A 22,553-nucleotide genomic window follows, 5' to 3' on the forward strand; every position below is an offset into this window, starting at 1 on the left:
CATCCTGTAAGAAAAGAGGTGGCCTCTCAGAGCGTTTGAAGCAAGAGAGCATCTTCAGAGCAGATGTTTTAGGATTTTTAGGATTATCATAATTTATTCATGTTTTCCTCTCGTGAACTTAAAAGACAGAATAGATAGAGATGTAAAAGACATACAAACCGGGCCGGCCCCGTGGCTTAGCAGTTAGGTGCGCGCGCTCCACTGCTGGTGGCCGGGGTTCGGATCCCAGGCGTGCACTGACGCACCGCTTCTCTGGCAATGCTGAGGCCGCGTCCCACATACAGCGAGTAGAAGGATGTGCAGCTATGACATACAACTATCTACTGGGGCTTTGGGGGAAAAAAATAAATAAATAAAATTAAAAAAAAAAAAGACATACAAACCAACTTCAGTATATGGACTTTGGTAGGAACTTGAAAAACTGTAAAAGGAAATTATGAGATAACGAGGAAAAGCAAACACTTACTGGATATTTAATGATCTTAAGGAATTTAAAAATTTTAACTATGGTTATGCTGTTTTAAAAAGGGAGGGGAGAGAAAAACGATATTAATTCAAGAACAGAGAGAGAGAAGGGGAGGGGGAGGGGGGGAGAGAGACAGCGAGCTTTGACAGCCAGCGGACCCTCTCAAACCTTCCCCACAGTAGCTTCGGGGCTCAGGGGTGGAGTGGGGCCCCACCTCCAAATCGTCTCTTAAACTAAGTCTAAACTCAACCTGACATTCAAGGCTCTCCATGTCAAGATACACAAGCATTCCTCCCCCTAGCTTTTCCTGGTAAGAATAGGGACTTAATAGGACAGCAAAGACACATTGAGACTACAGGTGCCAAAGAGCCTCGGCGGCGAATCCCTGCCTCGGGCCCTTGTGAGGGGACCGTGTCTGCGGCAGAGCCCCAAATTTTAGGGGAGGCCCAGTTGTCCCAGGAGACACGCCTCCTTTGAGTGTGAGGCAGCGTCTGGGCAGAAAGGATATTAAGAGGATCACTGCGGGTATGTGAAAGGGAGAAGGCCCTTTGGTTCAGCCTTGGACCACGCCCTAGTTCTCAGGCGAACTTGCAGTGAGACCCTGGCCAGGTCAGTCTCCTCTGCGAGCCCCAGTGACCGCATCTGCAAACCTCGGGAGGTGGCAGAGACACTCTAAGGGCCCTTGCAGCTCTGCCATCCTGTTCTCCTCTTCGAGAACGCTGGCTGCTGGACTGGGCTGTGGAAACCCCCACACAGCCGATCCCTAACAAAGAGCCGGAGTCCGAGCAGGGTCCCGCCCCCCGCAGGTTTTGGAAGCTCCGGGCGGCTGAGGGGCGGGGCCCGGGCGCGCGGCAGCCAATCACCGAAGGCCTCGGGCGCAGGGGCGGGGCATCGCGGGCAGCAGCGGCGGCCGGTCGGGGGATAGCGTCCCGCGGCTCCGGACCCGGGCCGGACATGGGCGCGGTCCGGGGTTCCTTGCGAGGCGCGCTGCTGCTTCTCCTGGGCGTGGCGGGGGTCGCGGAGGGGGCAGGGGGCCTGGTCCCGGGCAGTGCGGGTGAGTGACTGCCGGAGCGGTGGTTCGGAGCGTCCGGCGCGGCCGCCTCAACGCTCCAAGATGGCGCGGGCAGGGGGCGGGGTGCGCGCGACCGCCGGGGCGGACACGTCGGGTGACCCTGGGTCACGAGGTCCCGGCCGGCAGGGGCGGGGTGCGCGCGACCCCCGGGGCGCCACGTCGGGTGACCCCGGGTCCCGAGGTCCCGGCGGGCAGGGGCGGGGTGCGCGCGACCCCCGGGCCGCCGCGTCGGGTGACCCCGGGTCCCGACGTCCCACCGGGCAGGGGCGGGGTGCGCGCGACCCCCGGGGCGCCGCGTCGGGTGACCCCGGGTCCCGAGGTCCCACCGGGCAGGGGCGGGGTGCGCGCGACCCCCGGGGCGGCCACGTCGGGTGACCCTGGGTCCCGAGGTCCCGGCGGGCAGGGGCGGGTTGCACGCGACCCCCGGGGCGCCACGTCGGGTGACCCCGGGTCCCGAGGTCCCGGCGGGCAGGGGGCGGTGCTGAGGCGGGACGGGCGAGGAACCCCCACCCTCGCGCTCCCTGCCCCGCAGATCTGCTGAGCTGGGAGCGGCGCCCCGGGTGCGAGGCCTCGCTCTGTCACCCTCCGGACAGGGCCCCGGCTCGGGTCTCTGTCAGAGGGTGACGTGCCTCCGCCCGGGATCGCCGCGGCGGGGTGGGATTCCGGACGCGCGGCCGCCCCCGCCGCCCTGGCGGTTGCTGTGACTTGACCGTCCCTGGGTGGGGAGAGGCCGCGGCGGGCGCTGGGCGCTGCGCCGGCCTGCCGGGTGCGTCTCGGGGGAACGGGCTGCCCCCCGAGTCCGGTTCTGCCGCCGCCGGGGTGCGCTCGTCCCAGACGGCGCTGGGCTGCGGCGGGAGACCTGACATGGGAAGCCCGCCGGGCTGGAGGAGGCTTCTGTTCTTGCTCCTGAGGCTTGAACCGGGGGTGGACGGGGAACGGTGCGGTGCTCGTGGAGGGTCTCCCACGTGCTGGGCTTTAGGAGGAGCTCTCGGCCCAGGGGGTGGGTACAGCAGGACACAAGCAGCTCGAATTCAAGGCAGAAGCTACCAGAAGAGATGAACGGCTGTGGGTGCACGGAGTGAGAGAGACGACATCCCCCTGGGGTGGGAGGAAAAGCCCAAAACACTTCTAGTGTTCCCTCAGGAGGGTGGGATGGGACCTTATGCTGCAGTCCCAGGATCTGTGTGGCCTGGCCCCTGATAGTAGCTCTGTTTCTGTTTAAGATGTTTTGTAATGGTACGGAAGAGGGAAAGATGTAACATTAGGGGCTGGGTTTCAATAAGTTGACATTTGAGGAATTATGTAATAGTCAGCCTAGAATCCTGAAAAAGAATGTAATGAATTTTAAGTTAGAAAAAGCAGCGCCTATCTGGAGGAAAGTAATAAGAAGCAGATTCTCTTCCCAAAGGAGGGTCTTGGCCCACACTGTAGAAAGAGCTGGGATTGGTGATAGACCAGATATAACAGTTTATTGTGGTATGCTGCTAAAAGTTCCTTTCTTATATCCGTACACTGAAGCAATCTTTCATTAATCATACTTTTCACCATGTGCCACTTATAGAAGTGAGACAATGTCAAGGAGGTGGTTTTTATATGTTTGTAAATGTGGTTTTTGAAAGAGCAAAACAGATACCACAGGGTTTGTTTATTAAAAAAAAGTATTTATTGAGGGGCCGGCCTGGTGGTGCAAGCGGTTAAGTGTGGGCGCTGCGCTGCGGCGACCCGGGGTTCGCCGGTTCGGATCCCGAGTGTGCACGATGCACTGCTTGGCGAGCCATGCTGTGGCGGTGTCCCATATAAAGTGGAGGAAGATGGGCACGGATGTTAGCCCAGGGCCAGTCTTGCTCAGCAAAAAAAAACAGAGGAGGATTGACAGATGTTAGCACAGGGCTGATCTCACACACACAAAAAAGTATTTATTGAGCGCTTATTATATGTCAGACGCTGTTCTAGGTGCAGGGTTGCTGCTCTCGAGGAGCTTACATTCTAGTGGAGGAGAGATAGACAATCAGCAGATAAATAAAATGATTTCTGGTAGGAATAAATATGCCTTGACGGAAACCAGATGACAACGTGGAGAATTGTGTGAGTGGAGGGGGAGTGGTTTTTTGCATAGTGATGACAAGAGAGGCCTCTTTGAGAAGGTAAAGTTCAGAACCAAGATCTGAAGGCTTGTGATGGTGCTGTCCTTAGGAAAGACAGGGCTGGGGACCAGGCAGTGCACAGGCACTGAAGCAAGAAGGAGCAGGTGGTCGGTGTGGTTGCCACATAGTGTACAGGAGAGCAGGCTAGGACTGGGGGGTGCTGAGCCTTGCAAAAAGCCACATGAGGATTGTAGATTTCATTTTGTGTACAGATAAAAACCAATAGACTTTTAGGTAAGAGATGTGTGCTTTGATTTATGTTTTAGATGGCCCTGCTGCTGAGTGAAAAAAAGTGATTGTAGTGGGGTGGGAGTAAAAGCAGGGTGACCAGAAGTTCTTTGCAGCAGTTGAAGCAGGAGATAATGGTGACTCAGAGTAGAGTGGTGGTAGAGATAGAAGAGGAGAGATTCAAGATGCATTGCTGATGGATTGATGTAGGAAGTGAGGGAAGGAGAAATTAAAGATTACTCATAGATTTTTACTTTGAGTAACTTAGTAAAAAATGATGCCATTTACTGAGTTCAGGAAGATGGGGAGGAGCAGGTTGGGGTGGGGAGTGGGGGGAAGTTTGACAAGTGAAAAGAAGCAGAAGTTCCTTTTTTTTTTTTTTGGTTAGAAGATTAGCTCTGAGCTAACATCTGTTGCCAATCCTCCTCTCTTTGCTGAGGAAGATTGGCCCTGGGCTAACATCCATGCCCATCTTCCTCTACTTTATATGTGGGACGCCTGCCACAGCATGATCCATGCCCATCTTCCTCTACTTTATATGTGGGACGCCTGCCACAGCATGGCTTGATAAGTAGTGCGTAGGTCCCTACCTGGGATTTGAACCTGTGAACCCCAGGCCGCTGAAGCGGAGTGTGCGAACTTAACCACTACGCCACCAGGCCAGCCCCATAAGTTCCATTTGTGTGTATGTTTAAGATGGATTTTAGGAATAACTGCCCCACGTCCGCTGCTTAAGCAACTGGATTTTATACCTGTCAGTAATCCATTCAGCAAATATTTGTTAAGCTGTTAATAGTGCCAGACACCATGATAGGCACTAGATATAAAGTGGTAAGCAAAAACAGATATGGTCCCTGCTTTCATGGAGTTTATGGTTTAGTGGGAAATTCAGACGTTAACTGTCACCAAAAAATGTATAATATCTACATTGCTAATATTATGTAGTTATGTTAGTACATATCCATTTATATTGTAAATCTGAAGAATGTATTTGAGGAAAAATCATATGGTTTAGTCAAGTATATAGCACATAATATGGGGGACTCTTGTATTACAAGAGTTAGTGTAGTTTAAGAGAAACATTCTGACCATGGGAATTTACCATTGGGAGCCAGAAGTTCCTACTTTTAGATATCTTGTTTCATAGATGGGAGGTCTCCAGCATAGAGTGGGGAAGGGAATTACCCCAGAATACTGGTTATTAGCATCTGAGAGGAGGGCCTGGAGAGTCATTTGCTTCAGTTGTTTCATAATGATGATTGTCGCGTTCAGGGTCTTTTGACTCCCAAAGGAACGGAAACCAAGGTAGCTCGGGATTAGGGGGCTGTTACGTAGCATCTAACAGGGAAGCGCATGGAAATCCAAGGGTAGGAAATTCAGCACAGCACGAGCCCAGGGACTGCTGTGGGAAGTGGAAAGCTGCCAGGATCAAGACAACTTTTAGAGACAGTCTCTCTCTACCTATAACTTTTCTCTGTGCATCTCTCTCCACCAGCCGACTTCCTCTTAACTCATGGTTTCTGCCCCACCATAAACTTCAGCTTCCCCAGCCCCAGCTCATCTTGACCTTATAGCTGCAGGGCCCAGCACCAGCTGGCTGCATAGCTCTGTGCCTGAGCGTGTGATTGAGTCCTATTTGTCTTCTGGCCTAGGCCCAAAACTCATGATGTTTGCTGAATTGTGGGTTGGTCACCATATGAAATGTGGCACTGAAGTGGCACAGTGAGAGCAATAAAACGTCTTGTCCTTTTTTTCATATGATAAGGCTTTGTATAACTAGGAAATTATTATGTGCTAACCAATAAATAAAATTTTTTGAGCTGAGCACTGTGCTAAATGGGCACAAGAAGTTTATAGTCAATCCGGGGAAACCACAAGTACACACATGACATGATTAGGGAAGAGTTAGGTGTTAGTTTCCAGTTCTGACCAGAATAGTATGACCTTAAAGAGTAAAAACAACATGGCTCGGGGTTGTTGGCTAAGAAAGGCTTCCTAAGAGTTGAGATGGGATTTAAGCTTTGAAAGCTGTTTGGGATTTAGGTCAGCAGGAAGAGGGCACTAAGCCTCCAGGCAGAAGGCTGTGTTCAAGGTGAATGTAGGCTTTCCTTGTTAGAAAATAATGGAAGGTCAGTGAAGGGAAGGTGAGAAGAAGACTTGGAGAATTTAGAATTGGAATAGCAGGAAGCCATTGTAGGCCCTTGACTAGAAGAATGACTTCATGAAAGGTCTATTAAAAAAATTAATCTGGCAGTCATATTGGTAATAGAATCAAATGAATATAATTGGCTGTTGCAGCAGTGCAGTATGGGACAGGCCGTGGAGAGGATATCTGTAATTTGCAAATGATTCAGGAAAAAACCAAAATATATATCTATCTAGATAGATAGTTAAAGCAGTGTGACAGGATGTTAGCAATGTTGAATCCAGGTGGTGAGTATATGAATAATCATTTTACTGTTTGGCTCTTCCTTGGCTGATGATATATTTTATGTGTATACATACAAACACGTGTATATTTTTTTTTTTTTTTTTTTTTTTTTTTTTTTTTTTTTTTTTTTGTGAGGAGATCAGCCCTCAGCTAACATCCACCAATCCTCCTTTTTTTTGCTGAGGAAGACGGCCCTGGGCTAACATCGGTGCCCATCTTCCTCCACTTTATATGGGACACCGCCACAGCATGGCTTACCAAGCAGTGCGTCGGTGCGCGCCCGGGATCCGAACCAGCGAACCCCGGGCCGCCGCAGCGGAGCGCGCGCACTTAACCGCTTGCGCCACCGGGCCAGCCCCCACGTGTATATTTTTTAAAGGGCTATATGTGACAGTTGCAAGAATGCATTTATAACTTAATGCAGTTGTCATTTAAATGTTTTTAAAGTGAATGTCAATTTCCAGGCTGTTTTGAAAATAAAAATTTGATTAAAAGTAAGATCAGATTTTTTATTAACATCTTTTTTTATTTAGAATGACCTTTTTCCAGTATCAGCTCAGATTAGTTTTTTCCTTCTCAATAGTGTAGGATATATTATATATATGTTTCGTATATGTATTCTGTTTTAGTAATTCTTTACAAAGACGTTAATTAGAGGAAATCTTTATTTTCTTTAGAAAAGAAAACAAGAGTGGCTCTTCATTAACCAAATTGAATTATAGCTTTTGGGAGGCTTCTGTGGCAAAATCCCTTTTAACTTCAAAAATCCTGTAATTATATGAATATTTTAGTTTTGATTAGGGTGTGTATTGGTTTTGGTGTGTATTGGTTTTTTTTTTTTGTGTGTGTGAGGAGATCAGCCCTGTGCTAACATCCGCCAATCCTCCTCTTTTTTTTTTTTTTTTTTTGCTGAGGAAGACGGCCCTGGGCTAACATCTGTGCCCATCTTCCTCCACTTTATATGGGACGCCGCCACAGCATGGCTTGCCAAGCAGTGCGTCGGTGCGCGCCCGGGATCCGAACCAGCGAACCCCAGGCCGCCGCAGCAGAGCGCGTGCACTTAACCGCTTGCGCCACCGGGCCGGCCCCTGTATTGGTTTTTTTAAATGCTGATTGGTCTTAGAAGTTGCACTTTTCCGTTGTGGCTGGAGCATGTGCTTCCTGCTTACTTGCCTGTCTTTACTGCTTTCATGTGACCCAAACCAGCAGCCAAACCTTCAGGGTTCTAATTATTGGATAATTTTGCTTGCATAGTTCTAGGTTACACTGATACCTTCTTAAACCCGACATACATGGCCTTTAGTAATCAGTTTTTGGTTTTTATTAATTTTATAATTACAGACTCTTGGAATAAGAATGCAAAACATAACACTGTGTCTTTAATGAGGATAACACCTGTGCTTTTTATGTCCATTATGTCAATATCAAGTTTTATTTTGAAGTAATTTATCTTTATCTGTTCAATTCCATTTTAGGAGAAATAAGCAGTTTTAAACTGTTTTTCTTGAAGAACAAGAAATTAGAATCAAATTATAAAAACAAAACATTTCTAGAATTCTAGAATTCGTTATCTTCTCTTGTATAAAACATTAGGCCTCAGAGAATTTTTTTGCACTCAAATAGTTGAATGACCCAATTAATCCATTTTAATAGCACTAAAAAAGACAAAGACCTTTAATTGCCACAGTAATTGCATTTGAATCCCTTCCCCCCCATTCTTAATGAAGACATATGAATTGATGTCTATTTGTAGACATTTATTTCTTGAAAAATGTGCAGTGTTAAAGATTCTAATGAGTGTTTGTTTCAAAGGAAGAAAAATATGCACTAATATAATAATGGCTAAGGATAAGAGTAGAGTGTGGAAGATGTGATGGAGCATAGGACCCCAGCCTGTTCATGGAGGGTGGCAGTCCTCTCAAGGGAGGACGTGCTGTTGCAGAGGAGTGCTTGGTTGAGACGGAGAAGGGAGTTATTACCAGAAGACTTCAGGCTCCCCTCTTTAATCCCATTTTGTCAGAACTATCAGAAGGCTTTTGGAAAGACTAGAAGGAAATATGTCAAAATGTCAACACAGGTTCTGGCAGAACAGTGGGAGTCTAGATCATTTTTCTTCTTATATTCCAAATTTTGGGGTTTCTTAATGAAAAAAATAATTATTTAAAAAATTTAACTTTGAGAGTCACTCCACTATAAATTTTACCTTCATCATTAAATAGGAAAAAAAATAGACTTTTATATTTTTATGAAACCTCCCATTGTTATTGGAGTTTTAATTATAACATGTTTTATGTTTCTTTTCTAAATAGACCTTAGCTCCAAGAAACTGTGTTTCAAAAATCCAGAGGCCCAAATCAGACTTTTGTCTGCCTGTTTACTCTTTGCTAAGCCTGTGTTTGTTGGGCCCATATGTTATCTTGAGTTATCTTTGCTCATGATCAGCTGGATTTTCTGTGCATATGACCTTTGTGTAGAGAATAGTAGAAGGTGGCAGCTTCTAGAGCATTTCAAAAAAGCACGTCAATATCACACAGGAATCCCCCCCCCCCCCACTGCTCTCCTTATTCTAGTGAGGCTGGGGACAGAAGAACAGAATCTTAGAAATGGGGGTAACGTGGTGTGGCATTGCAGGGGATAAGGAGTGTCATGGGAAAGCCTCATGAGTGATTGGGCCCTCCCTCGGATTAGAGCTTCTAAGAAAGTAACTACAGGCTTACAAGCAAGGAACTTTTTTTTTTCTTCTGAAACTTAGCAAAATTTTTATATGTTCTTCAGAATTTTTAAGTCAAATGTTTAGGACTTCAAGACACCTTTTCCCATAGAAATAGTATTAGAAAGCCAGCTCCACAGTAGTCTTTTATGAAACCAAACTGTAGTAATATGCCAATAATGTCATAAGCCCTGTCATTGTTTTATGGAGAAACAATTTCCAGTTTCAAACTTAGAAGGCTTGTTGGTAAGATCTAAAGAGGATTTCTTTTATTCATTTATTTATTTATTCATTTTTCCCCAGTGCCAATCCTACCTTCAATCAAAAAAGTTCTGTTTTCATCTAATTTGTATGCTGAAATTGTATAGATTTTATTTGAAGAGAAGATTATGTTGCAAATATATATTTTAAACTATTGTATCAGTCTAGCTGCCTGAAATGTAATATTTTCATCTCCTTGTCTCTTTTGACTTGCCAGTCTAGACAGCCCCTGATAAATCCAGCTATATCTCTTTTCTAGTCACCTACACTCTGGAATAGTAATATGCCCCTGCTAATTATCTCTATAGCCAAGTGATGAATTTCTCTGGGCCCATAATGCTACTTGACAACATTTTTCCTTTTTCTCTAATTTGATATTTCTCAGTCTGGCATTCTGAGATATTAATAAGTGGCATAAAGAAAGTGTTCTGTGCTCTGAGAAATTTGTCTACTTAGATCCTTTTTTAGGAGATAATAATACATATTAACATATTAAAGCCTTCATGAAATTCTCCAGTAAAGAATTCTGTTTAACTTTTTTTTTTTTTTGCTGAGGAAGACTGGCCCTGAGCTAACATCTGTTGCCAATCGTCCTCTTTTTTTTTTTTTTTTTGCCTGAGGAAGATTAGCCCTGAGCTAACATCTGTGCCAGTCTTCTATGTTGTACGTGGGTCGCTGCCACAGCATAACTGACGAGTGGTGTAGGTCTGCACCCAGGATCAGAACCCACGAACCCAGGCTGCCGAAGTGGAGTGCACCAAACTTTAACCAGTATGCCATGGGGCCAGCCCCTCTCTTTAACTTTTTTTAATTCTTCGTTTCCCAATTTATTTGAACATGAAAGATTTTATCTTGAGGGATAGATATTAACAACTCATGGAACAGTGTTTCATAGAGCACAAGTTTGAGAAACATGTCTATAGTTGGCCCATTTCTCTTCTCAAAAGTGGCTGTTCCAGACCTATACAATTTCAGCTCAAGCCCCCAACCCTATCTCAATGCTTTATATTTTCAGACCCAATCTCTATTTCACTGAGAAAATGGAGATTGTCAACTTCCCTCTAAATTTATCAGTGTCCGTATATCCTTTCCTCTTGTCTAGACTTTGTTCTATCATCAGACTGTAGCCTGGCTGAAGTCAGACAACATAACATTGATTCACTATTATATCCCTAGCCCCAAACACAATGCTTTTTCTTGAACCCACATCCCTTTCCAGCAATCACCTCATTTCTCTGTATTTTGTTTCAGCCACACCTGGGTGTATGGCAATTCAGTTCTGGCACTAACCACCCAGAGTTAGAACAGACCCCACAAGTTAAAGAGCATGGTCCCCAACAAGACTGCTCTTAACTCCAAACATCAGCCACAGCCTGAGAATCCCCAGGCCACCCACACTTCTAACCAACTGGCCATAAACCCAGGCTTCCCATGACCCTCTCGGAATTGGTAATTCACTAGAATGACTCAGAACTCAGGGTGTGATTACAGTTTTATTATAAAGGATATAAATCAGGAGGACCAGCCAAATGAAGAGACACACGGGGCAAGGTCTGGGAGGAAATGCAGAGCTTTTGTGCCCTTGTTACTACACAAAATTGGAGTTCTCTTGCCCAATGCACGTAAACAAGCCACTTAATTACAGCGTCAGCCTTTGGGACAAGAGATCAGCTTTATTCTGTGAGATCCATCTGCAGGGAGACGGGGGGCGTGTGCCCTCAGATCTGCCTCCCTGATTCAGGATTTGAAATTTAAGGGGTTAGGGAGAACAGGCTGGCATGTGGAAATGCTGGCAGGACAGGTTTTGATTGGTGGGCTTCAAGCATTTATGGCAAGGTTCTAAACGTTCATGATAAGGCTCTAAACATTTATGATGAGGTTCTAAGGTGGGGAAGGAATTTTAACACTGGATCTTCTGGAATGATGGACTCCTTCTTCTGATAAGAGTCTGATTTTTAAGTTCAGGTCATGTGCCGGTCCTTTGGTTTGTAGGGAGGAGACTCTTTGGTTTTGAGGTCATTTCAGGTCAAGATTTCTTCTGTGCATGCTCAGGCTATGTGACTTTGCAAATTTTCTGAAAGGCAATTCTTAATCACTCTGTTGATAAGATGGGGTCAGTGGAACTGGTCCTGGAGGGCCCACAGTTACATCCTCTCCTCGTGGAATCAGTGTGCATCCCCCTCCTGGCACATCAGTGTCTTCACCAACTAGGAAAGGTCCATTGAGCTTCAGTATCTAGAGTTTATATTGGGATTTATCACATAGGCATGATTGATTGAATTATTGGCCATGTGGTTGAACTCAATCTCCAGTCCCCCGGTCTTGCTGGAGGTTGGGGGTCAGGCTGATATCATGTGGCTCAAAGCCCCAACTCTAATCACGTGGCTGGTCTTTCTGGCATGGCCAGTCCCCATCCTAAAACTATCTGAGTGAGACAATGGATCTCCTCATTAGCATAACAAAGACACTCCTATTACTCAGGAAATTCCAAGGATTTAGAGTCTCCCTCCCAGGAATCAGGGACAAAGGCCACTTTAATAAAAGGGGGAAAAAATCTTCCCTTGATCCTGCATCTTGCTGTACCTACCACTCTCTTTTTCCCTCCCATCACTGCCAGACTTTGAGAACCTATATTTGCTGTTTATATTTCCTTGCCTCTGGTTTACTCCTTAATGTCATTCACTTCTACCAGCTCCACAGAAAGTAACTTGTGAAGGTCACTGAGTCACTAATTAGGCTTCCTAATTAGTAAATCCATTTCCTTTTTTAAGTCTTCAATCTAACCTGACTGTTCTGGTGTGTGATACTAACTACTCCCTCTTCCATGATGCCATTCTTTTGTGGTTGACCTACTGCTCTGACTGTTCCATCCCAGTCTCTTTCCTTGTTTCTTGCCATGTCTCAGATGTTGCTGTTCTTTAGAATTTGGTGCTGCATTCACTTCTCACTAGAAACTCTCCCTAAGCCATGTCATTCATTTCCATATATCTCCTTTATGCTGATGACTTCCGAATTTGGGTCTTTAGGCTTGGCTTTACCTGCAATCCAGGCTTGGGTTTCTGACTTTACTGGAATTTCCATCAGGATGTCCTATAGGAACCTTAAATATAACATGTCCAAAACAAAATTCACTATCTTTTTATCATTTAACCTTATGTTATATGTATAATAATAGAATATACTCCATAGTGTAATTGTAAGGATGGAATGAGATAATGCATAAAGCAAACTTAATAAAATTCTGGCACATAGAAAGTACACAGTACACAGTAGCTATTATTATTACATGACAGTCTTCCCTATTAGACTGCAAGCTTCTTGAGGGCAGGAACACATCCTCAAACCTAACACTGTCCTTGGCTTGTAATAGATGCGCAGTAAAGGTTTGCCGAGTTAAAATATGTAACTATCTGATTTATTAATCATCATGTCTGTTTAACAGTGGGCAACATCAGGTGTGTATTTTTTCTCCGTAGGTGCATTGTGCTGTAATCATTCAAAGGATAACCAAATGTGCCGTGATGTGTGTGAACAGGTAAGCTGATGTAATAATTGTAGAGGCTGTTCGTTATATAACTGTTTATTAAGTGTAATTGCTTTGGAGAAATCTGTTGGACAGCACCTTAACCAAGTGATGAGTTCACATCACCAGTAATGGAACAGAAAGGAAACTAGAGAGTCATGACAACTAAATGTACTGCGTGATCCTGGAATAAAAAAAAAGATTTCTGTAAAGGGCATTATTGGGATAAATTGGTGAAATTTGAGTATGGACTGTAATAATATTGTATCAATGCTGTGATCCTGTGTTTGGTGATTGTATTGTGGTTAGGTAGGATGGTGTCCTTGTTCTTAGGAGATACCTGCTGGAACTTAGGAGTGAATGATCATGTCTGTAATGAATTCTAAAATGTTTCATCAAAATAGTAGTAATAATAATATATGTATATGTAGATAGAGTTAAACCAAATGTTGCAAAATGTTAATAGTGGGTGAATCCAGATAAAGACTATGTGGGTATTCATTGTACTACTTTTGAAACTTTTCCCTAAGTTTGAATTTTTCTCATTGAGCCTTATTAGACAAATTCCACTGAGACAATACCTGTTCATAAAGTCTTACTTTTCTTTCATCATCTTGGTGGTATTGTTTGAGCTTTAGCACTTGAGAATGAATGGCTTCAATCAACTTTTAGAGGAGTTTTCAAATAATAATGTGGATTTTGTCACTTCCTTAAGGGAAGAGAGCTGCCTAACTGGGATTAAAACTCTCAAACAATATTATGAATTTAGCAGGGTTTTGCAAGAGGCTCTCTAATTATAAACAAGACAGTGACTCAGGTCGTATAAAGAGCTGTTGGAGAATTTGTGTTGAAACACTATAGCAAATTGTTTTGCACAGATTTATTGCCAGAACAATAGCTTTTAAAAGCAAAACTAGCCCCTTGATGGTGTCACCTAGGAAGCTTTTAAAGTAGCTCTGCTCCTTTTGGAAGCACTGCTTTCCTGACTTTTTGCTTTGTTTCCTCATGTTTTTCCCACTGGTGTTCCACAGGGTGAATGATTTTTATGAGGTACCTGCGGCAGGCAAGGTCTAATTGCTTAACATCTGAAATGTTAGAAATTCTGTAACTTAGCAAATTAAGTGAATACTATAGTTACCCTAATAAAGAACATTCTTTTCTGACCAAGTTCTTAACTAACTGAGAAATAAAGCAAAGAAATAAGGCAGATAGGGCCCCAAATACTACTTTTATTACTAGTTACATGAACGTTGAATGTAACTTTTATCTCCAGGTACATACTACAGTGCAGAATTAGACTTAGTCCCAGAGGAGGAGAGGTAATGGCTGGGTTACATTTGTTCACTTTCTCCTACCAAACTCACGACTCAGGTAAGTCAATCATTCCAGTCACAGGGAGTGCGAGTGAGTGATGTGGAGAAAGCCCGGGCTGCTCACACCGGGAGAGCTCACTCAATGAAAGGAAATACCTGGAGCAAGGAATCCTTATTTTTTCAGCCACTAGCAAATGAAGAAAGGGTGGAGTCCTGAAGACATTTAAGTTTTGAGTTGGAGTGAGTGGTAGTACCCCTGATGGCTGTGGGAGGTTGGGAAAAAGATTTGGTTTGGGAGGAAGGCAAGTTGCTGAATCATCAGTGAAAACCACCATGTGAAGACAATTGGAGATTTGGAATTAAAGCTTTTAGAATTTGAATTTAGAAATGCAGGTGACGTCAGCATCATGGCAGAGTGAGCTGTTCCCTTAGTCTCTCTCCTCACTAAGTTACAACCAAACTGGCCATTCATTAACCAACAGAGGATTCCCTACAAAACACAAGAGGATGTCTGAGAGATGCACGCATCCCTATGTCTGAAGGTGGGGATACTGGATCCTTGGGAAGCAGTGGAAGGAAGTGAGCACATCCCCTCCCCATCCCCAGCAGGAGCGATCTAGGTCGCAGGTCCTCATGCAGCAGCTGGTGCACAACTCTGAGAGGGAGCAGGCAGGCCTGTGCAAGAATGCTTTTGGCGTTGCACCTGTGCCCACAAGAATGCTCCATACCAAGTGGTGCAGCTCAGCTACCATGTAGGTGCCCCCACCAAGTGCAGCAGCCCAGGTGAACTGCCTTTGAGTGCAGGGTGGCCTGCACGTGCGAAAGAAAGTGCCCCTCCCCTCCCCTCCTGCATAGCACACCAGCTCAGCCAATCCCCAGGCAAGGCAGGGGATCCGTACCAGAGTGCCTGCGTGTGCATGTGTGACCCACCAAGTGGCTGTGGCCAATGGGCAAAAGCAGACGAGCCGTATCAGCACAACTTCCAGCAGACGTGGCGGGTTCAGAAAACACAGCTGCTGCCCCCGCCGCAGAGGTGGCTGATGGAATCTGTTACCTGATACTACCACTATACACTGGCAAAGGATCACTTCATCAAACACCGTGAAGAACTACATTAACACCCAAGAGCGGAAGGAAAATGAGAAGTCTTCTGAAACCAATCCTGAAGTCACAGAAATTTACAATTTAAATGTCAGAATTCAAAGTAGTTGTCATAAAGAAGCTCAACGCGTTATAAGAAAACTCAGAAAGACAGTTCACTGAACTCAGGAATAAAATTAATGAGCAGAAGGAATGCTTCACCAAAGAGATTGAAACTCTTAAAAAATAAAAACCAAATGGAAATTCTGGAGGTGAAGGACACAATGAATGAGATAAAAAACAATATAGAAACCTTAAAAACAGAACTGACATTATGGAGGACAGAGTTAGTAATTTAGAGAATGGAAATATAGAAATTCTTCAGGTGGAGGAGGAAAGAGAGCTAAGACTTAAAAAAGAATGAAGAAACTCTTCGAGAAATATCCGACTCAATTAGGGAATGCAACTTAAAGATTATAGGTATTCCAGAGGGAGAAAAGTGGGGAAAAGGAGCAGAGAGCTTGTTCAAAGAAATAATATCTGAGAACTTCCCAAACCTTGGGAAGAAAGTGAACTTACAAGTATATGAAGCCCATAAAACTCCTAATTACATCAATGCAAAAAGACGTTCTCCAAGGCATATATTAGTAAAACTGGCAAAAGTCAATGACAAAGAAAAAATATTAAGGGCAGCAAGGCAGAAGAGAATAATCTACAAATGAACCCCTATCAGGCTTTCAGCGGATTTCTCAGCAGAAACCTTATAGGCTAGGAGAGATTGGAATGATGTATTCAAAATACTGAAAGACAAAAACTTTCAGCCAAGAATACTCTATTCAGTGAAACTATCCTTCAGATCCGATGGGGAAATAAAAACTTGCCCAGATAAACAGAAGCTGAGGGAGTTCTAGACCTCCCTTAGGAGAAATGATCAAGGATGCCCTCGTACCTGAAGCAAAAAGGCAAAGGTTTACAAAGCCTTGAGCAAGGAGATAAACAGAAAGACAAAATCAGAAAATTGCAGCTCTCTATCAGAACAGGATAGCAAACACTTAATTATAACATAAAAGATAAAGAGAAGGAAAGCATCAAAAATAACTATAAACACTTCATTTTAATCACAAACTCACAACACAAAACAGAATAGTTTGTGACAACAATAACTTAGAAGGGAAAAAGGAAAGGAATGGAACCTGCTTAGGCTAAAGGAGATAAGAGGCTATCAGAAAATGGACTATCTCATCTATGAGATCTTTTATACAAACCTCATGGTAACCACTAAACAAAAAATCAGGCAGAGACACAAATCGTAAATAAAGAGAAAATTGAGAAAAGCATCACAGAAAACCACCAAACTGAAATGGCAGTCAGAAATACAAGGGAAGAGAAACTAGGGAAATATAGAACAACTCGAAAACAAGAGATAAAATGGCAGAATTAAGCCCACATATATCATTAATCACACTAAATGTAAGTGGATTGAATTCTCCAATGAAAAGACACAGAGTGGCTGGATGGATTAAAAAACAAGACCCAACAATATACGGCTTTCAGGAAACACATCTCAGCTCTAAAGACAAACACAGGCTCAGAGTGAAGGGATGGAAGATGATACTCCAAGCAAACGGCAGGCAAAAGAAAGCAGATGTTGCCATACTTATATCAGATAAAGGAGACTTCAAGATAAAAAAGGCAATGAGAGACAAAGAGGGGCAATATATAATGAGAAAAGGGACATTCCACCAAGAGGACATAACACTTATAAATATATATGCACCTAACACAGGAGCACCAAAGTGTATAAAGCAACTATTAACAGACCTAAAGGGAGAAATTAACAGCAACACAATAATAGTAGGGGACCTCAACACACCACTTACATCAATGGATAGATCATCCAGACAGAGAGTCAACAAGGAAACAGTGTCCTTAACTGAAATACTAGACCACATGGACTTAATAGATATATATAGAATACTCCATCCCAAAACCACAGGATACACATTCTTCTCAAGTACACTTGGAACATTCTGAAAGATAGACCAATGTTGGGAAACAAGGCAAGCCTCAGTAAATTTAAGAAGATTGAAATCATATCAAGCATCTTTTCTGACCACACTGCTATGAAACTAGAAATCAACTACAAGAAAAAAGCTGGGAAAGTCACAAATATGTGGAGACTAAACAACATGCTACTGAACAACCATTGGATCAATGAGGAAATCAAAGGAGAAATCAAAAAATACCTGGAGACAAATGAAAATACATCATACCAACTCTTATGGGATGGAGCAAAAGCTATTCTAAGAGGGAAATTCATAGCAATACAGGCCCACCTCAACAAAGAAGAAAAATCTCAAATAAGTAATCTTAAACTACACCTAACAGAACTAGAAAAAATAAGAACAAACAAAACCCAAAGTCAGTAGAAGGAGGGAAGTAGTAAAAATTAGAGCAGAAATAAATGAAATAGAGACACACACACACACACACACAAACAGTAGAAAGGATCAATGAAACTAAGAGCTGGTTATTGGGAAGATAAACAAAATTGACAAACCCTTTGCCAGACTCACTAAGAAAAAAAGAAGGCTCAAAAAAATTAGAAATGAAAGAGGAGAAATTACAACGGATACCACAGAAATGCAAAGGATTTTAAGAGAATACTATGAAAAACTCTATGCCAGCAAATTACACAATATAGAAGAAATGGATAAATTCTAAGACTCATACAGCCTCCCAAAACTGAATCAAGAAGAAATAGAGAATCTGGATAGACCAGTTACAAGTAAAGAGTTGGAAAAGTAATCAAAAACCTCCCCCAAAAAAAAAGTCCAGGACCAGATGGCTTCTCTGGGGAATTCTACAAGACGTTCAAAGAACATTTAATACCTGTCCTTCTCAAACTATTCCAAAAAATTGGAGATGACAGAAGCCTTCCTAACTCATTCTACAAGGCCAGCATCACCCAAAACCAGACAAGGGCAACACAAAGAAGGAAAATTACAGGCCAATATCACTGATGAAGATAAATCTAAAAATCCTCAACACAATATTGTCAAACCGAATACAGCAATACAGTAAAAAGATCATACACCATGATCAAGTGGGACTTATACCAGGGACACCGGGATGGTTCAGCATCCGCAAATCAATCAGTGTAATATACCCACATTAACAAAATGAGGAGTAAAAATCACATGATCATCTCAGTAGACACAGAGAAAGCATTTGACAAGGTCCAACATCCATTTATGATAAAAACTCTCAATAAAATAGGTATAGAAGGAAAGTACCTCAACATAATAAATGCCATATATGACAAACCCACAGCCAACATCATACTCAATGGCGAAAAACCAAAAGCCATCCCTCTAAGAACAGGAACAAGACAAGGGTACCCACTCTCACCACTCCTATTCAACATAGTACTGGAGGTTTTGACCAGAGCAGTTAGGCAAGAAAAAGAAATAAAAGGTATCCAAATTGGAAAGGAAGGAGTGAAACTCTCGCTGTTTGCAGAGGACATGATCCTATATATTGAAACCCCTAAAGAATCTACCAGAAAGCTATTAGAAATAATCAACAACCACAGCAAAGTTGTAGGGTACAAAATCAACTTACAAAAATCAGTTGGATTTCTATACACTGGTAATGAACTAGCGGAAAGAGAAGTCAAGAATACAATCCCATTTACAATCACAGCAAAAGAATAAAATACCTAGGAATAAATTTAACCAAGGAGGTGAAAGATCTATACACTGAAAACTATAAGACATAATTGAAAGAAACCGAAGATGACATAAAGAAGTGGAAACATATTCCATGCACATGAATTGGAAGAATAAACATAGTTAAAATGTCCATATTACCTAAAGTCATCTACAGATTCAGTGTAATCCCAATCAGAATTGCAATGACGTTCTTCACAGAAATAAAACGAAGAATCCTAAAATTTATGTGGAACAACAGAAGACCCCGAATAGCTAAAACAATCCTGAGAAAAAAGAAGAAAGCTGGAGGCATCACAATCCCTGACTTCAAAATATACTACAAAGCTATAGTAATCAAAACAGCGTGGTACTGGTACAAAAATACACACACAAATCAATAGAACAGAATGGAAAGCCCAGAGATAAAACCACACATCTGTGGACAGCTACTCTTCGATAAAGGAGCCGAGCACATACAATGGAGTAAGGAAAGTCTCTCCAATAAATGGTGTTGGGAAAACTGGACAGCCACATGCCAAAGAATGAAAGTAGACCATTGTCTTACACCATACACAAAAATTAATTCAAAATGGATTAAAGACTTGAATGTAAGACCTGAAACCATCAAACTCCTAGAAGAAAATATAGGCAGTACACTCTTTGACATCAGTCTTAGCAGCATCTTTTTTTTTTTTTTTTTGTGAGGAGATCAGCCCTGTGCTAACATCTGCCAATCCTCCTTTTTTTTTGCTGAGGAAGACCGGCCCTGGGCTAACATGTGTGCCCACCTGTCTGCACTTTATATGGGACGCTGCCACAGCATGGCTTGCCAAGCAGTGCGTTGGTGCATGCCCAGGATGCGAACCAGCGAACCCCAGGCCACCACAGCAGAGCACACACACTTAATTGCTTTCACCACCAGGCCAGCCCCCAGTAGCATCTTTTTGAATACCGTGTATACTCGGGCATGGGAAACAAAAGAAAAAATAAACAAATGGGACTACATCAGATTAAAGAGGTTCTGCAAGGCAAAGGAAGCCAGGAACAAGACAATAAGCCTACCAAGTGGAGAAAATTTTGCAAATCATATATCCGACAAGGGGTTAATTTCCAAAATATGTAAAGACCTCATACAACTCAACAACAAAAATAAAAACAACCTGGTCAAAAAATGGGCAGAGGATATGAATAGACATTTTTCCAAAGAAGATATATAGATGACCAACAGGCACACGAAAAGATGTTCAACATCACTAATGCTTATCAAAACTACAATAAGATATCATCTTACACCTGTTAGAATGGCTATAATTACTAAGAAAAAAATTCGATGTGGAGAAAAGGAAACCCTTATACACTGCTGGCGGGAATGCAAACTGGTACAGCCACTATGGAAAACAGTATGGAGATTTCTCAAAAAATTAAAAATAGAAATACCATATGATCCAGCTATCCTACTACTTGGTATTTATCCAAAGAACTTGAAATCTACAATTCAAAGAGACTTATGCACCCCTATGTGCATTGCAGCACTACTCACAATAGCCAAGATGTGGAAGCAACCCAAGTGTCCATCGACTGGTGAATGGATAAAGAAGATGTGGTATATATATATATATACTATGGAATACTATTCAGCTGTAAAAAAAAAGACAAAATCGTCCTATTTGCAACAACATGTATGGACCTTGAGGATATTAAGTGAAATAAGCCAGGCAGAGAAAGACAAACACCGCATGATTTCACTCATATATGGAAGATAAACAAACATTGATAACGAGAAAATATAGTGGTTACCAGAGGGGAGGGGCGTTGGGGGTCAGCGAAAGGGGTAAAGGGGCTCATATATATGGTGACAGGTAAAAATTAGACTATTAGTGGTGAGGGCGATGCAGTCTATACCGAAATGGATAAATAATAATATACACCTGAAATTACGCAATGTTATAAAGCATTATGCACTCAATAAAAAAGTTAAAAAAAAAAAGTACTAAATGCTACTGAATTTGTACACTTAAAAAAAAATGAATTTGAATTTAGATAAGAAGTCAGGGCCAGCATTTTATTATCCTCAACAAAATAAGGTGTCAGATGCCAGATAAAGTCAAGGAATTTGAGAATTGAGAAAAAGCCCTGAGTTTTAAAAAAAAGGCTGTTAGGGAAGATGTTCTAGAGCAGGGACTTTTGTTTGTTTTGTTTATGCTGACTCCCCCAGGGCTTAGAATAGTGCCTAACACTCAAAACTCTCAATCAATATTTCTAGGTTGACTGGAGTGGTGGGACTAAAAGGCATTCTGCAGGGATTTAAAACATTTTTTTTTAATTTAAATTTATTATGTAACATTTCAGACTTACAAAAATGTACTCAGTTTTTATATATCTTTCTTCCAAACTATAATATGGATTCTTTGAATGTAGAGATTGTGTCTTATTCCTCTTTGTCGTACCCTTGCCCTTGTCTGTGGAAGGTGGTCAGTGAATATTTGCAAGTTGTTTGGTGAAGAAATGGATGCAGTGAAAGGAAAAAGTAGGATATTAGTTGAAGTCAGTAAGTCAGGGCAGGAAATGAAGATTTGTTTCAAGATGAGAGGCCTTTGCTTGTTTGAAGACAAAGGGAAATGAATTCTGGCAGAGGGAGGAGGTAAGTATGGGTTACAATACCTCCCAAGATCCGGATTGTCAGCCCTGTGATCTGATTATTTCTGCCTTTAATGAGGTACAGGTTTGGTTACTAAATTTTTTGCTCTGAGATGGTTTGTATAATCATACTGTATATTCTGGGGAAGCATTCATCTTTCTTTTAGGTGTGATTACCCATTGTTTAGTGAGAAAAGTAACTGCTTATGTTGAAGTCTTCCTTATTATCTGAAAGTATATACATGCTGCCTTCTTTAAGCTAAATGTATTCCTAATAACTCTATGTTTCTCAGTTTAATTCATTCTACTTTCTGGAATCATCATTTTAGACACAAAAGAGACCTGATAGATTGTCTAACTTCTTAGTTTTGCTTGTTAGCTATTCAAGAAATGGAACCTGGGCAGCAAATTTTTATTTTATTTTTTCCCTATGTACCAGCTCCTTTACATACATTATTTAATTTAATTCTCACACCAGGTCCTTGAGGGAGATAATGTTATTATTTGCATTTTATAGGTGAGGAAATTGAGGTATAGAAAAGTTAAATAACTTGCCAAGGTCACCACGGCAGTAACTTGAGGAGCAGGGACTCAAACCCAAATGTGTTTTATTACCAAGTTCATGCTTTTAACCGCCAGGCTAAGGCCAAGTAGGTTGCTCAGTTCATTGTTCTCTCCACTGTTCTAAACTGTTGCAAGTACTTGTGGGTTTTTTGCTTTTGTTTGTTTGTTTCTGTTTTGTGAAGAGACGGAGTTGAGGGAAGAGGGGACTGGTGAAAGCATAGCCCTCACTATGCTTCTTCCCATTCCACTAACGATGTTGTGTGCTTTCTGTCTGTCTGTCTGTCTCTTTTTCATTCTTTCTTGCCTTTCGTCATTCTTTTTCCATTTATTTTTCTTTTCTTTCTTCTTTTTATCTTTTTATAATGTGAATTTTCAAATATATACAAAGGTAAAGAAAAGTATAATAAACCC

General features: G+C 42.5%; 1 protein-coding gene across 4 annotated transcripts in view; it reads left to right on the plus strand.

The window, feature by feature from the left end:
• Positions 1 to 1,377: 1,377 nt before the first annotated feature.
• RECK (reversion inducing cysteine rich protein with kazal motifs) overlaps positions 1,378 to 22,553 on the plus strand; it is a 111,548-nt gene continuing 90,372 nt past the window's right edge. The window contains exons 1-2 of one of the 4 annotated variants that reach the window (XM_058523511.1): positions 1,378 to 1,520; positions 12,789 to 12,847. In XM_058523511.1, the coding sequence (XP_058379494.1) occupies positions 1,421 to 1,520; positions 12,789 to 12,847 (159 nt within the window). In that variant the 5' untranslated portion in view covers positions 1,378 to 1,420. Of the gene's footprint in view, positions 1,521 to 9,929; positions 10,084 to 11,629; positions 12,848 to 14,108; positions 14,207 to 22,553 lie in introns of those variants that run through there. The other 3 variants (XM_058523512.1, XM_058523514.1, XM_058523513.1) reach the window with 3 other exon arrangements.

The sequence above is a fragment of the Diceros bicornis genome, chromosome 28, assembly GCF_020826845.1.
Source record: "Diceros bicornis minor isolate mBicDic1 chromosome 28, mDicBic1.mat.cur, whole genome shotgun sequence".
NCBI classification, from domain to species: Eukaryota; Metazoa; Chordata; class Mammalia; order Perissodactyla; family Rhinocerotidae; genus Diceros; species Diceros bicornis.